Source organism: Tursiops truncatus, chromosome 4 (genome assembly GCF_011762595.2).
Source record: "Tursiops truncatus isolate mTurTru1 chromosome 4, mTurTru1.mat.Y, whole genome shotgun sequence".
NCBI lineage: Eukaryota > Metazoa > Chordata > Mammalia > Artiodactyla > Delphinidae > Tursiops > Tursiops truncatus.
Window position 1 is genome coordinate 21,643,967 of NC_047037.1, and position 14,484 is coordinate 21,658,450.

Here is a 14,484-nt window from a genome sequence, read left to right on the forward strand (position 1 = left end):
ATACGGAGACCAAACCTTACACACACCATGACAACTAGCTTAGGGCTGGGCACAGGAAATTCTTCTTCTTCTGAAGTGTCACACACAGGCAACATTTCTTTACAGGTTTTCCACCTGTTTTTAACGTGACCATTTAGTACTCATCTAGACATCATGCTAATTTCAGACAAAATGTGATCATAATGGAACGTCTTTTCCAATAATTTTCTGTTTTAACTTCAAAGGCTCAGAGTTGGAAAGGGTATTGGCTCAAATCAGCTCCACTCCCCTCCCCCGCCCCTGCATTTTAGGAAGATAGAGGTAGAACATTATCGAATATTGCCATACTAACAATATGATTTTTTTTCTCCCATAGGATAGCTCGTGTCATGAAATATACGAGGCAGATTGTCAGGCTTTGGCCTTAATTTGTGCTTTTGCCCCTGCTCATCCCAACAGATTAAACACTGGGCTAGCTAAAATGTGCTGAGAAGTAATACATTAAAAGGAATTTTCTCAGACATGAGTCAAAACTGGAAGCAGGGGAGGACGCGCCAGGGAGCTGAGAGATCGCTCGCTCTGACAGCATCTCTGGGAGTAATTTTCCATGTAGACTGAAGGAAGATCTTGTAAGGCAAAGCACCGGGTTACACATGCTGGACTCCGATTCCGCAGGATTTACAAGCCATTACTGGAGAGAGTCTAAGGCTCTCCTGGCACAGGCAGAGGAGGAAGAAATGTTCAATGGACAATAAAAACTTTCTGTTTATAGAGTAAACTAAAAACAGGGTCTTCCTTTTACAGGGTTTAGAAATTTGCCCCTGAGTTAACGGGGGTGCGGGATGTGTCTACATTTCCATCGTTCATTGTCGGGCGAGGTCCCATTCAACCAGGATTGCTGTGAATTTGACGTCGCTTCTGCTCTGGGGTAGCATCTAAATGTAGAGAAGAGCAGATTCGCACCCTTAGAGGCTACCGGGAAGCTCAGGGCGCTGGGGAAGCCGAGAGGAGGGAGCGGGGAGCGCCGCCCGTCAGCCAGACTCCCAGCGTCTCCTCCCCCTGTCTCGGGCCCACTCCCAAACTTAACTGCACGCTTCCGGGTTCCAGCCAGAAGCCCTGCGTGAGCCTCCACACGTAGCGGCAGACGGCTCCTTAAATAGGTCGGAGTTGAGCAAACAATCCCAGACGTGGGGCTGGGACAGGCGCGCAGGCAGGCGAGCGCAGGCAACCGCACGGTGCACTCAGCAGCGCGGCGGGTCAGCCGGCGGCCAATAGCCGGGGCGCGGCCCGCCCCGTCACCTCCCCCTCGGGGAGCCTATAAGTCGCCCGCGGCGCCGCAGGCGCCCGCCGCTCTGCTCCTTCCAGACCACCTGACTCCCGCCCCTCTCCACGCCGCTTGACCTGCCGGCTGCGGTTACCCTGCGCCCACTCTGCCCGGCCGCCTCCGCCCGCCTTCGTCGGCCCGGGGCGGATCAGGGGTCCCCACTCTCGCGAGAAGTGGGCCGCTGCAGGGTGTCAGGGGCGCCGGAGCCCGCGCGGGCCCTCGACGGGCCGAAGATGGGGCGGTGCGCGGTGCAGCCGCGGCTGCTGCTGCTGCTGCTGGCGCTCGTCCTCCAGCCCTGGGATCCCTGCCTGGGTGCAGACTCGGGGAAGTCCTCCAGCATCCCCACAGGTGAGCACTCCCGCGGGCCGCCCTGTCCCGCGAGGCTCGGCCGGATGGGCAGTTCATTCATCCACCGGTCCTTCGCGTGGGGTCGGCCGGGTGAGTTGGTGGAGGGAGGCGCCCGTCCCTCCGAGGTCCACAGAGGTGATTTGGTGGGAGCCTGTCCTTCCGCAGGACCACCGAGGTGAGTGGGGGTGGGCTGTCCATCCTCCTCAGAACCGCCCAGGTCTTCCCCAGAACTGCGCTCGGGCTGTGCTGATCCCCGGGGGAATGTGGGCGCATCCGCCCTCGTGGGCTCTCGGAGTTCTCCGTAACCCGAGAGCGCACGAAGTTTTCTTCAGCACGAGTTGGGGTTTCCTTTTGGTCTTGCAGGTCGGTGGGCACCAACACCTTTCCTGCAACTTTGCTTTCTCCTCCTTTGCTGGAGTTGGCATGATTTATCTGTTTTGGACGAAGCAGTACTCCCTCTGTGACCTAAACACTGGGCTAGTGTACTTTCTGATTGATGGTGACACATTCCTTCCAGCGCCCCAGGAAGTAGCTGGTAACACCTACCTCCTGCCAGAAACAACGCTCAAAACCGTGGTTGTTTTCAGTAAGGCTGCTTGGCTACCCAATACCTCCAGGAGGTAGCTTTCCTCTTTGGGGATTATGGAGGGGAAGCTGTCCACAGCTTTTCCGCTTAGCCACCCTGTTCGTAAGCCTGGTGCCCTTCCTTGTTTTCAGAAGCTGGAACTGCAGCAAATAGTCAAGTTCATGTAAAATAAAACTTTTTACATTTAGCAAGATTAAAGGGAGCCTCACCACATGTTTGTCGAAACATACTTTGCTGCCATTTGCTGCACATGCGATATCCTTCGAGTGTTCCACTTTTGTGCTCTAACTCTGTGTTCTCTGAGATTAGATCTTGCATTTAAATGTCCTTCTGCTGTACCACTTTTGTTTAAAAATTAAAATCATTCTGTCATTTTTTTGGGGGGGGGAGAAAATAGGGCACTTTTCTTTTTGAACTTTACTTAAGCACAAGGACAGAAACTTCTATTTTAAGTTTACATCCAGAAGTTGACATTTGCTGTAGAACCCAGTCAAATCCATGTAAGCAATACTTTTGTTTTCATCTGAAACAAACCTTTCCTAGGGTTTGTTTCCTAGGGTTTGTTTCAGAAAACTTCAGTGGACTAAGTTGCCCATCTTTCTACATTCCTGCCAAACAGTACTTGCTTTGTTAGTTTGAGAAACTTCAGCATTTGGATAGATTTTTGTCAGTTACAGTATACTTTTCTTTCTCTCAGATATATGTGATGGCTTCAAATTGAGTTTCTCAACCCTTTGTGGTTTCTTTAAATTTGAACTGAATTTTTTTCATTATTTTAAAATTATCTTTTACTGTAACATCTAGAAAATAGACAAGAAAATGCCTTCAGCAAACCTGGAAAAGGAGACATTAAAAAAAAATTCCCAGAAAAATGACTTTCTTTGTTGAAACACCCAAGGAAACTTACTGGGAAATAAAATAACCTCTAAGGACTTTGCCACTTTTAGAGGGACCTCTTCAGCCTTTGTATATTTTATTTCACTTCATTATCAACACCCCTTATAGAAGACATCTCTTTGTGGCTGCGTTTAGGTTTACATTCAAAATTATCTTTCTTTCCTAATCTGACTTTTAAGTTTCATGGAGCTGGACAGTAAAGTTTTAATGGATTGTAACATCAGAGAAGGGAATTTCAGATATAAATGCTTTTCTCAGAAAATGACACGTAAAACCCACTGCTGACAACTGAGGACTGATTTTGGTGGTTGGGCATGGGGAATTCAGATATCATTTAAATGCAGAAAAATATTGATTTGTCATAGATGGAGCCAGCAGTAGTCAGTTTGATTATGAACTGTGTATAGGTAGATGTGATAAGCTATTAAATATAGATGGTACAGTGCTTGATAACATGGGGAGAATCATGGAATATGTTCCATTTTCTCTCTAAACTACTACAACTGAAAATTGCTAAATTGGAAACTTATCTATGTAAATATCAAGCAAACTTTAGAACTCTAAGTTGTTCCTTGCTTAATAGGAGGTCTTTAAGAAGAGTGCTTATCATCTCTAACCCGCTATTTTTGTCACCATGTCCCAGCTAAACATGAAGAAATAGATTAGACCAGGGTTTTGTGGCTGTATTTACATTTTGAGCTAGATAATTATTTATTGTGGGAGACTATCCAGTGCATTTTACGATGTTTAGCAGCATCCTTGGCCTCTACCCACTAGAAGCCAGAAGGACCCTCCTCCAGGAGTGAAAATGAAATATGTCTCAAAATTAAAAATGGCCATATGTCTCCTGAGGGACAAAATTACCCAGGGCTGGAAATCACTGGATTAGACAAATCTATGTGTATTTGAGGCAATGTGGCGTTATAGTGTACTGGAATGATAATGGCTACTCTTTTTTCGAAACAAATATTTATAGTGATTTTTCCATTTTTCCACTGTAGTAGGGAATGTGTTGTTTGAATCACATTACATTAATCAATTTTTGAAATATAGTTTTTCCTAGCTTTGATGCTGTGCATTAACCAGAGTTGAGAACACTGCTTTTTGTTTTCTTTGCTGAGAGTTCTACCGTGTACTGCATTCATTCCTTTTCGGTTGCCACTTTATTCTCAGCATGGAAAGACTCTAAATAAGAATTTGGTTAAAAACAATCATTTTCTCCTAGAATCATTTATAGGAATTTTGCCTTAAACTTTTATCTCCATGGGAGCTTTCGAGGCAAAACCCTCCTAACAAGCATCAACAAATCAAGTTCATACCCTGATTTATGTTTCCTACACTTTTTCCCTTCTCAATGAGAGAAGGTGTATTCCTGCCAAGAATTTGTAACTAAGTCTCCAGACCTAGATCAACATTTGGTGTGTTTTCTAAGGTACCTTGCCTATTCCATGATCTAAATTGGGCAGAAACCAAGTTTTGCACAAAAATGGAGGAAATGGTTTCAGATGTTTCTGTCAAGACCAGTATTTTTCAACCATGTTCATTTATAAACTCTTTAATTTACCCTGGCACATTCAAGGAGGAAAGGAAAGGTCTGTCCCTATCTGCTGATGCAAACTGACAATTTACGGGATGGAGAGGAAAAAACCAAGGTCCTGGAAAAACCTCGAGAAGAAGAGAGGGAGGCTTGTGCTTTGTGTACTTTGTGTGTCCTGGGCTGCAGCCACACAGAATGACCAGTCTCTGCCTTTTGTTCGTGTAAAAATAGACATACAAAACAATTCTAGAGAATGTGAGGACCAGAAATGAAAATTAAATTGAGATACCCTTCTCTACCCATCACATTGACTAAAGCATTAAAAAAATAAACTCTGATCATACCAACTGTTGTGAGGGTGAGAAGTCTCAGGAAGCACACCACCTTTGGAGAACAATTTAGTAATATCTAGTGGAATTGAGAATCCGCATACCCTGCCATCCTAGATACACATGTACAGGTCTCTATACACATACAGGTCTCTCAAATTTCTACTTCTGTCTGTTCTCCTTGAAATTATATTCTTTGTTTATATCTAGCTCCTAAGAAATTCTTCTCCATCCTGCCTTTTGTTTGGCTCTCTTTCTAACTGCTTAATGCAGTTGGTTTATACGATCATGTCTGCTTTGTATGATAGATGTTCATGTTTAATAAATTATAAATTTTTTGGAGTAAAGGACTGAGTCTTATTCATTTTTGTGCCCCTCACAGTACCTTCCCTGTTCTTTTAACACAAAGAAGATTCTCAGTTTATGTTTGTTGAGTTTCTGGCCGCCTCGGAGAATTATGAAAAGTGGCATGCAGTCAATGAGATTTCTAGCTGCTCCTTTTCCTAGTGTTTTAACTAAGTTCACTGAGTTTCCTTTCTCTACCAGGGTACCCATGCACTACCATGATCAAGGAACTTACCCATGAAACATCAGGCAAGGCTTTGTTTCTGAACAAGTTGTTGGCAACTCTTTTTTTTTTTTTTTCCCTTGGCTATGTTGGCTCTTCGTTTCTGCGTGAGGACTTTCTCTTATCGTGGTGAGCGGGGGTTACTGTTCGCTGCGGTGCGCAGGCTTCTCATTGCAGTGGCTTCTCTTGTTGCAGAGCACGGGCTCCAGGTGCGTGGGCTTTAGTAGTTGCAGCGTGTGGGCTCAGTAGTTGTGGCTCGCGGGCTCTAGAGCGCAGGCTCAGTAGTTGTGGTGCACGGCCTTAGTTGCTCCACGGCATGTGGGATCTTCCTGGTCTAGGGATCGAACCTGCGTCCCCTGCATTGGCAGGCATATTCTCAACCACTGTGCCACCAGGGAAGTCCAGTTGTTGGCAGTTCTTCTCCAGAAGTTACATTTTCTGCTCTACCTAGCTTTCTCAATATAAAATCATACCTTCAGAAATACTTTCACGTGGTTGGATACCATGATCCTTTTTTTATAGATGGTGAAATGGACATTTAGATGGTTTGTTACTTGAAGATCAGATAGCTGAAAGCAACACAAGAGGGACTTGTGCCCTTTCTTCAGGCCATGCTCTGTGTCTTCCCTGACCCCTTTATGCTTTTGGACTTTCAGTACTGATGGGAAAGAAATAGAGACTGGGCATCAGAGATCTAAAGAAGCAAAAGGGCTGCTTTGCTAAAGAGCACTAATTTTGTAGGTTTATATAAATGGAGGGGAAAGGGATAGGCAGGGGCTGAAGGAAAGCTTGGCCCCTGGTCAGGGATGACAAGCTACAGCCCACGGGCCAAATCCGGCAGACTATAAACAGCTACCTGTTTTTGTACAGCCAGTGAGCTAATGATGAGTTTTACATTTTTAAATGACTGAAAACTATAAATATATATATATATATGTCTCGTGACATATGAAAGTTATATGAAATCCAGTATTCAGGGTCCGTAAAGTTTTATTGGCTCACAACCACATTCGTTCGTTAACATATCATCTGTGGCTGCTTTGGTGCTACAAGGCAGAGTCGATTAGTTGTCACAGAGGCTATATGTCCTGCAAAGTCTAAATTATTTGCTCTCTGGCCCTGTACAGAAACGCTTTGCCGACTTTGGCCTTAGGAGATGGTATTTCCTCTTAAGCCATGTCTCCTGCAGATCTGCTGCTCTCTTGGAAGGAGACACATTCTGGACAGTAGCAGCTGGCTCTGGGCACTTGAGAGAGCTGTTTTTCATTTTAGCCTTTGCCAGTGATTCCTGTGGCATTTTGAATTCAAACATAGAGCTTCTCTGTTACATCTTTTTAAACCTGGTGCTTGATGCTAACTAGACATGTACTTTGGTGTAAATAGTGTGCTTAGGATAAAAAATGGATTTATATATACGACCAAATGTAAAGTAGATCGCTAGTGGGAAGCAGCCGCATAGCACAGGGAGATCAGCTCGGTGCTTTGTGACCACCTAGAGGCGTGGGATAGGGAGGGTGGGAGGGAGGGAGATGCAAGAGGGAAGAGATATGGGGACATATGTATATGTATAACTGATTCACTTTGTTATAAAGCAGAAACTAACACACCATTGTAAAGCAATTATACTCCAATAAAGATGTTAAAAAACAAAAAGAATAAAACACCCTGGTGGCCGATTGTAAACGAGATGCATATTTCTTTTTCAGAGCTTGTGTGTGTTCTAGAAATTTGGTCTAGAAACTCCACTGTGAATCTGTGGCTTGATTCCTGGGAGGAAATGATTAGCACATTTATCAATGACTATTTTTATTCTTCTTCAACCTTTGCTGTAAAACTTAAGCTGAACTGAGAAATTGGTGCTTTTAAAATGACAGATCTTTTTCTTTTACATTTTACCCCTTTGCATTTGCTGCGATATGTTTGCCTCACTAAACTTAAATAACAACTCATTTTCAGAACTATTGAGATTTTAATTAGCCAAGAAATAGTTATCCAGAGTAGTAGAATTATAAACAGTGCATTATGATTTGTTGTCCTTATGCTACCTACTATCTTTTTAAAATTGAAATACACTTGATTTGCTACGTACTGCCTTATGGCGTATTATGTTGCAACTTTGTTTGGTAATGGTGCTACTGAATTTATCACTGCGCTATTAACTGTGTCACAAGAAAGCTCCGTCAAAACATGCTGTTTATAATTAAAAAATACAGAAACTTTAAATACGTTTTAATGTTTCCCATTCAGGATAACTTTATTTAAAACAAAATTTAAAGAGTGAAGATATGTTATTTTTATACCCAGAGGAACGATTTCCATTACATATTTTCTTTTGTGTGTTAAAGGAGGCACATCAACTTCTGTTAATGATTTTGATTTAGTTTTTAAATATAAATCTCTTTATTAAAAAAATAAACTAATTCAGGTTAGTGCATTTACGTACTTAGTTACTAGATTGATTCATAAGTATTTTTCAGGCCTTGATTGTATTAGTAGCATACTGTAGCAGTTATGGGAAAATAACAATCATTTTTTATTCCAATTGAAATGTGGGTATATCTCCCCCCTTAAATTTATTTCTTAAAAAAAGATGTGATTATATGAGAAAATGCTTGATTTGCTAGTGTGGACATATACTTCGTTTACTGTTTATATTCTGCTGTAAAAATTTTGGTTTAAAGTTTAGTTTGTATAGGGTTGGAATTGCATTTTATGTAGTTAGGGAGAAAACTTTGAATAGTGAGTAGACTATCTTTGCTTTATAATGAAAATCTTCATTAGAAATGGAAAAAAACACTTTAATTTCATACAATTGGAGGAACATGCTTGTTGCTATTAATATATTCTGGGAAATTTTTAATACAAAAAGAGTTTTTGAGGACATACAGCTAAAATGAGGGGGCTAAATGGTCAGGGAAAGTGCTTCTAAAAAACATGGTTGAGTTTCCAAAATGGGCTAGGGTTATAATTAAATCTCATTTGTTATATTGATTTTAACATTGCTTTTATTACTTTGGATGTATAAGACATCCTGGTGTTATTACATTAACTGATCATCTGCTCATTTACTTTAGGGTTACATACTAAAATTTTTAAAAGGAGTTCTATTTATTTTTCTAGTTACTGCTAATCTGTTTCAACATTTCTTCCAAAGAGAAAGAGAGAGGGGATTTTCCTCTGATTAAAATGCTGTGGTCCTGTTCTTCTAATGCTGTGGACATCACATGGTAAAGATTCTTATGGTAGGAAGGAACTTGCAAGCACATGTAATTTTTATCGCTCTCATCACCAGCCCTAGTCAGACCCAGACATTCAGAGGTACTGAGGAGACACTGAATATGCATCATGCCACCCAGCTTCACTGTCTGCAGGCACAGCAGCAAGTGGAAGAAGGACGTGAGGTCCAGGCAGTCTTGAGTTCCTGATTCTTGGACACTGTCCAGGAAAAGCCCCAGAAACTCTGCATCTCAGTTCCAGTGACCACAGAGCCCCAACACAGAGCCAGTGTCCCATCAGCAAGGCTCTTTCATTGACTAGTCTGTTTCACTGGTTTGAAGCTACAACTTTTATTGGGCCTTAGGGTGCTAATTACTTTTAGGTGCTACACACCTGGCTAGGAAGGGAGCCAGTTACTTTTGGATTTTTAAAATTCATTCTCAAAACTGGTTCTTTAAATATTTGATCCTTTTCTTCCTGGGTCTAGCAGTATACTAACACGAGCAGCTTTTAGCATGCCAAACAACAACAACAACAACAACAAAGCAAATGTAGAATTAAAATTTTTTTTTTTTGGAGGAAACTGGCTAACAGTTTGTAGGCAGATTAAAATGACCTCCCTAATTCAACTGCCTAGGGAAGTGTTACAGAGCCATCATGCAGAGGGCAAACTGGCTCTCTGATGGGATTTTCCAGTCATGCCCATGCCCGAGGCCCCTTGTCTTCCGAGGGCTCCTTGCTCTCCTGCGCTAACCTTGCAGAAACTCTCTCCTGGCCTCCAGCTGGCATCACAACTGTGACCAGAGTGCCTTGGTCATCCAGAGCCTCTGAAATTCCTGTCGGCCACGTCTAGAGAGGGACAATTCTCCTTTTCTTCTTAGTTGAGTTTAAACAGGGGTGGAATTTTTTAAACAGTGACTTTACTGGGTAACCAAGGGCAAAACAAAACAAAACCCCAAACTGGAAAAGCACCAAAGCAAAGCAATGAACAGACTTACAAATTAGAGACTCAGAGTTCTTACTCTACTGTGACTTTACTTAAAGACCTGCCTACCTGCACATCCTCGGGGATTCATAGGTTCTGCGTCTGTGCGCAGCTTTTCTTTCTCCTCTCTTCCGTCCTGCTTCTCTTCACCAGCTTCTTTTACACAGACAGCTCTTTCTTCTCCAGCATTGGAGTCCATGAAGTTCATAGATAGATAAGTGTTACTAGGTTGTGAAATAATAAAAAATATGTTTATTTTGATCTCAACAGCCGCCCCCCTCGCCCCATTCCTGCTAATATTTGGCCTTTGAGCCTTGCTCCTGACACAGAGCTCCTAAAACCCTTGTAATTTCCTGAGTGATAGGAGTGTCAGACACAGAGCTCCTCTATCCCTTGGAATTTCCTAGGTGATAGGAGCATCTTTTGTTCTAATGAGACAACTCTTGGTGGGCTCTTGGACGGAGTCTGGTCACTAGAAAGACCAAGCCGTGATTAGAAACTTGGAGCTTTCAGCCCTACCCCCGTATTCCACGGAGGGAGAGGGATTTGAAACTAAGTTAATAATCGACCACGCCTATGTGATGAAGCCTCTACAGAGATCCCTAAAGTTCAGGTTTTGGAGAGCTTCTGAGTCTTGGAATGCATCTACAAGCCAGGAAGGTAGTACACCCCAGCTCCAGAGGGGACAGAAACTCCTGCCCTGGGGACCCTTCTAGACCTTGACCTATGTATCTCTTCATCTTGCTGTTCATTTGTATCCTTTAAAATATTTTTGTAATAAATTGGCAATAGTAAGTCAGCTGTTTTCCTTGGTTCTGTCGGCCACTCTAGAAAATTATTGAACCTGAGAAGGGGGGGTCTTGGGAACTTCTGATTTGTAGCCAAGTCACACAGAAGTTGTGGGTAACCTGGGGACCTACTACTTGCGACGGGCATCTGAAGTGGGGGCAGCCTTATGGGACTGAGCCCTTAACCTGTCGGGTCTGTGGTAATTCTGGTTAAATTGAACTGAATTGCAGAACACCCAGCTGATGTGGGAGAAAGGGTCTGTGTGGGGAAAAAACCCACACATGGGTGTCAGAAGTATTGTGTGTGTATATAGTAGAGGAGAACACCATAGTGTTTTCTCTAGGCATCGGTGGACGAGATATTTTTATAGTTTCGTAGGGACCTATCAGCCTAACCCTAGTCATTTATTTTCTTCAGTGGGTAAGTTTTGAATGCATTTTTGCTCATAGCTCTTCTGATAGTGCTTTGTTCTTGGTTTTGAGTAGTAATTTACATTGGCTTATATGAATCTACACTCTTCAATAAATCTACACTTATTTAAATAACTTTAAAAATTCTCCCAGAATACACTTTTTCTAGAGGTAATTAGCAGTATTGTAACTTCTTAGATACAAATGCACGCTAAGAACAATTCCTACTGTGTAATATTCTGAAGTGTCACAATTAACATTTCAAAATTTAATTCTATGCGTGTTTATTGAATGGCTAGTCTGTGTTCCAAGTTGCCTTATGTGGAGGAAAAAGAGAAAAAACATGACAAACCAAAAATGTGTTAGGCTCAGTTCCTGTTCCACATTGAAATTCTAAGATTCTTACATAGAAAATAGTGCATATATAAAACTGAACAAATCGAAAGAGCACTTATGATGAAGCCTGGCCTGTGGGGAAGACGATAGACATCTGGGCGTCGGGAAACTTACATCTAAGTTTTAACCCTTCCACTCACTAACCTTGAGTCAATTACCTTGCCTCACCCGACTTCTTTGTAATTTATGATCTCTCTAGCTCTGTTATTTGATGTTCCTTGAATTCTAAATATCAGGATGTGTAGTGGAGACAAAGTGCTGCAGGAATCCGAAATGAGGTCTCAAGGAAATTTACTACTGATGATTTTGTTAGGCCAAAGAAAGCATAGATACAAAGTTGTTTTGTATTTTAATATTCTAGTTATTCTATCAGAAGCTGGACTTAGGCTTTGATTTTTTTTTCCTAATTAACTTTTGATTTAGAGGTAAGAAAATAGGGCCAAGAATAATTAAATTTACATTTAAAAATATTTCAAGTGTTTTAATATGAGAGGAGAAAACAATCTGGTGTTTATATGAAGCTATTTTCCATCTCCTGAGAGGAATCATATACTCTTCAGTACATTTAAATATTGTAAGTTTTTTTTTGTAAGCTGTTTTTAAAAATAACTGTATATTCCTGTTTCCACCTTGTTTAAGGCCTGTTGGTTAACAAAAATGATGCTGATAATTCTTTCGAAGTTATAGAATTTTTTTAATGAAATGTGCTGTTTAAAAATTGGAAGCCCTCCTCCAGATTGTTCTGAAACACTTATCAAATCACCTAGATCTACTGTTTAGAGTCATTAAATATTTGTAAAATATGATTGCATTTAGTAAACTAGAAACATGGTAAAGAAAAAGAAAATCAGCTCATGGGAGAAAAGTTTTTGTGTGCATTGTGTGTGTGTATGCATAGTGTTTGCTACCCACAGAGATAACTGTTAAGCCTTGAGAGTGGAGTAGAAATTTGGGGTGCCTTTCGATCTGGACTTTTCTTGGATATATTTTTCGTTCATTGTCACAGTAACATTTATTCTGCATGTGTTTGCACCCCTGGAGTGAAACATATCTAGTAAATGGTAGAGTCTTAGACCCAGGCCTTGGAAGAGGTGGTGGTGCTTTTCTCTTCGGACTATTTTTCCTACTGCTGCAGATGGATTTTATGTAAATTGAAGGAAGCAGTTCAAAGAAAACAATGGGATGGGAAAGAGGGTGGCTTAGTTTTGAAAACATACAGTTGTTAACTTTTTCCAGTATAAGATTACCAAGAAATCACAGAACCATTTAGTCTGGGTGTTGTTTTTGGAGATTAACTGTGATTTATTGAATAAGCAAGTAAACATTAGCAGATGTTTCTCCTGTAGCGTCGGTAAGGTTGAAGAAAAATCTGTTTCAATAAAATAATTACTTTTGTATTACTATAAAATAGTTGATACGTTTATGTCCCTCAAGTGTAAGCATGGGTTGTTTTCATAGGGTATATAATCCTAAATAGTCAAGCTCCTCTTCTCCATAGCAAGTCGCTGAATGGCTCTGTTACACGAGTGACAGCAGCATCACGGGTTGCAGTTACAGCGGGTTACAGTTTATGGCAGAGTGGGATTTTTTAAGGTTGAGGTAAGAGATAAACTAAGAAGCTTATTTTAAATCGTACACGTAAACTTAAGAAATGTCCACACTTGACAGTTCTATCTCCTTTTCTAAAACTGGATTTAAATTCTTCGTTGATGTAAGGTATGACTTTTTCTTAATAAGTGTCAGAATAGCCCACATTTGAATGAGTTTAAAGCATATCTGAATTGTAGAAGATTCTTTTGAAAAAGTCTTGCTCAGTGTGAAGAGGTGATGGGAGGTAGAGGTGAAGTGGAGGAGAGGAGCTGAAATTGCTTGCAAGCCTGTTAGAAAATTATACAATATGTGATTCGAATGGGTTCAGGCAATTAATTCAGAAATACCTGAAAGCGCCACTGCCTCAAATGCTGGCAGAGGGCAAGTTTGCTTATGTAAAACTAGACACTCCCTAAGCAGAAATTTGGTTTGAATAGTTTCACATGAGGAATTTCTTTCCCTGGTTTGTGCTAACTGATAGTGTAGCATTTTGTTTTAACCATAATAAACCGTACGTCCCAGCCATTCTTGCCATGCAGTGACTCCCAGGCTTGCAGGCCCGGGTGCATGGATCCTGGTGGGACATGCACGCTGAGACAGTATTCAGTACTGGATTTGCTTTTCGTTTGGTGATGGGGAATTAGCCGGTTGCTGTGGTAATCAGCAGAGGTTTAGAAACCTAGACACTGTGACTCTATGATGCCAACCATGGATGTGTTCCATGGTGGAAGAGGTCACGTCACATTTCTTGGTGTTTCTGATAAATTAAGGTGCAAGTCCGTTGTGCTTTGAATTATCTGGAAAGCTGTATTGTTCCTGCTTTCATCCTGAATACATTATTAAGAATTTGAGCAAGATGCTACTTTGCTCTTGACACATTAGGGCAACTGCAAAGGCAGTACAGAAGGGGATGCTTGCTTTCTAGATATAGCCAGAGAGGGTTCACCATACAGGAAGGGGGCTAGACCCCTCTAAGTGCGAATTAAAGGTATGTATTGTATGAGCTTGCCTGTCTTACTGTGATACATGATTTATTTTAAGGCCAGATGTTCATAAACTGCTTGTGTGCTAATTATGAAAGATGCCCCGTGGAAGACAGTATAGGATAATGCTAAGGAGATGGGATTATGGAATCAGACAGCCTGCATTTAAATCCCATCTCTGCCACTTATTTGCTGATTGTCCTGGGAACAAGTTAGTTAACCTCTTTGAATCAGTTTCTTTATAACAGTAATTGCCTCCTGGGTTTGACTTGAGGGTTAAATATGATAATGCCAGTAAAAGGCTTAGCACAGAGTCTGCAAACGGAAATTGCTCAATAAGTGCTACTAACTAAATTTGTCATTTAGTTAGAGTATAATTTTAAAGAGTAGAATTCCAGTTAGCATTATTCTAAAGTGGAGCATATAAGGTATGGAGTTAATTCTTGTGTTCTGATTGATAATGGAGAGGAAAGTGTGGGCTGTCAATGAATTCTAGAAAATAAGTTTTCACAAGTTAAGATATAAAGACAACTTTTTCCAGGGGAAC

General features: G+C 41.4%; 1 protein-coding gene across 2 annotated transcripts in view; it reads left to right on the forward strand.

Annotated features, from left to right (window-relative positions):
• Positions 1–1,247: 1,247 nt before the first annotated feature.
• PLOD2 (procollagen-lysine,2-oxoglutarate 5-dioxygenase 2) overlaps positions 1,248–14,484 on the forward strand; it is a 109,780-nt gene continuing 96,543 nt past the window's right edge. The window contains exon 1 of one of the 2 annotated variants that reach the window (XM_019934124.3): positions 1,248–1,651. In XM_019934124.3, coding sequence (XP_019789683.1) covers positions 1,537–1,651 — 115 coding nt within the window. In that variant the 5' untranslated portion in view covers positions 1,248–1,536. The remainder of the gene's footprint in view (positions 1,652–14,484) is intronic. The other variant, XM_019934122.3, reaches the window with a different exon arrangement.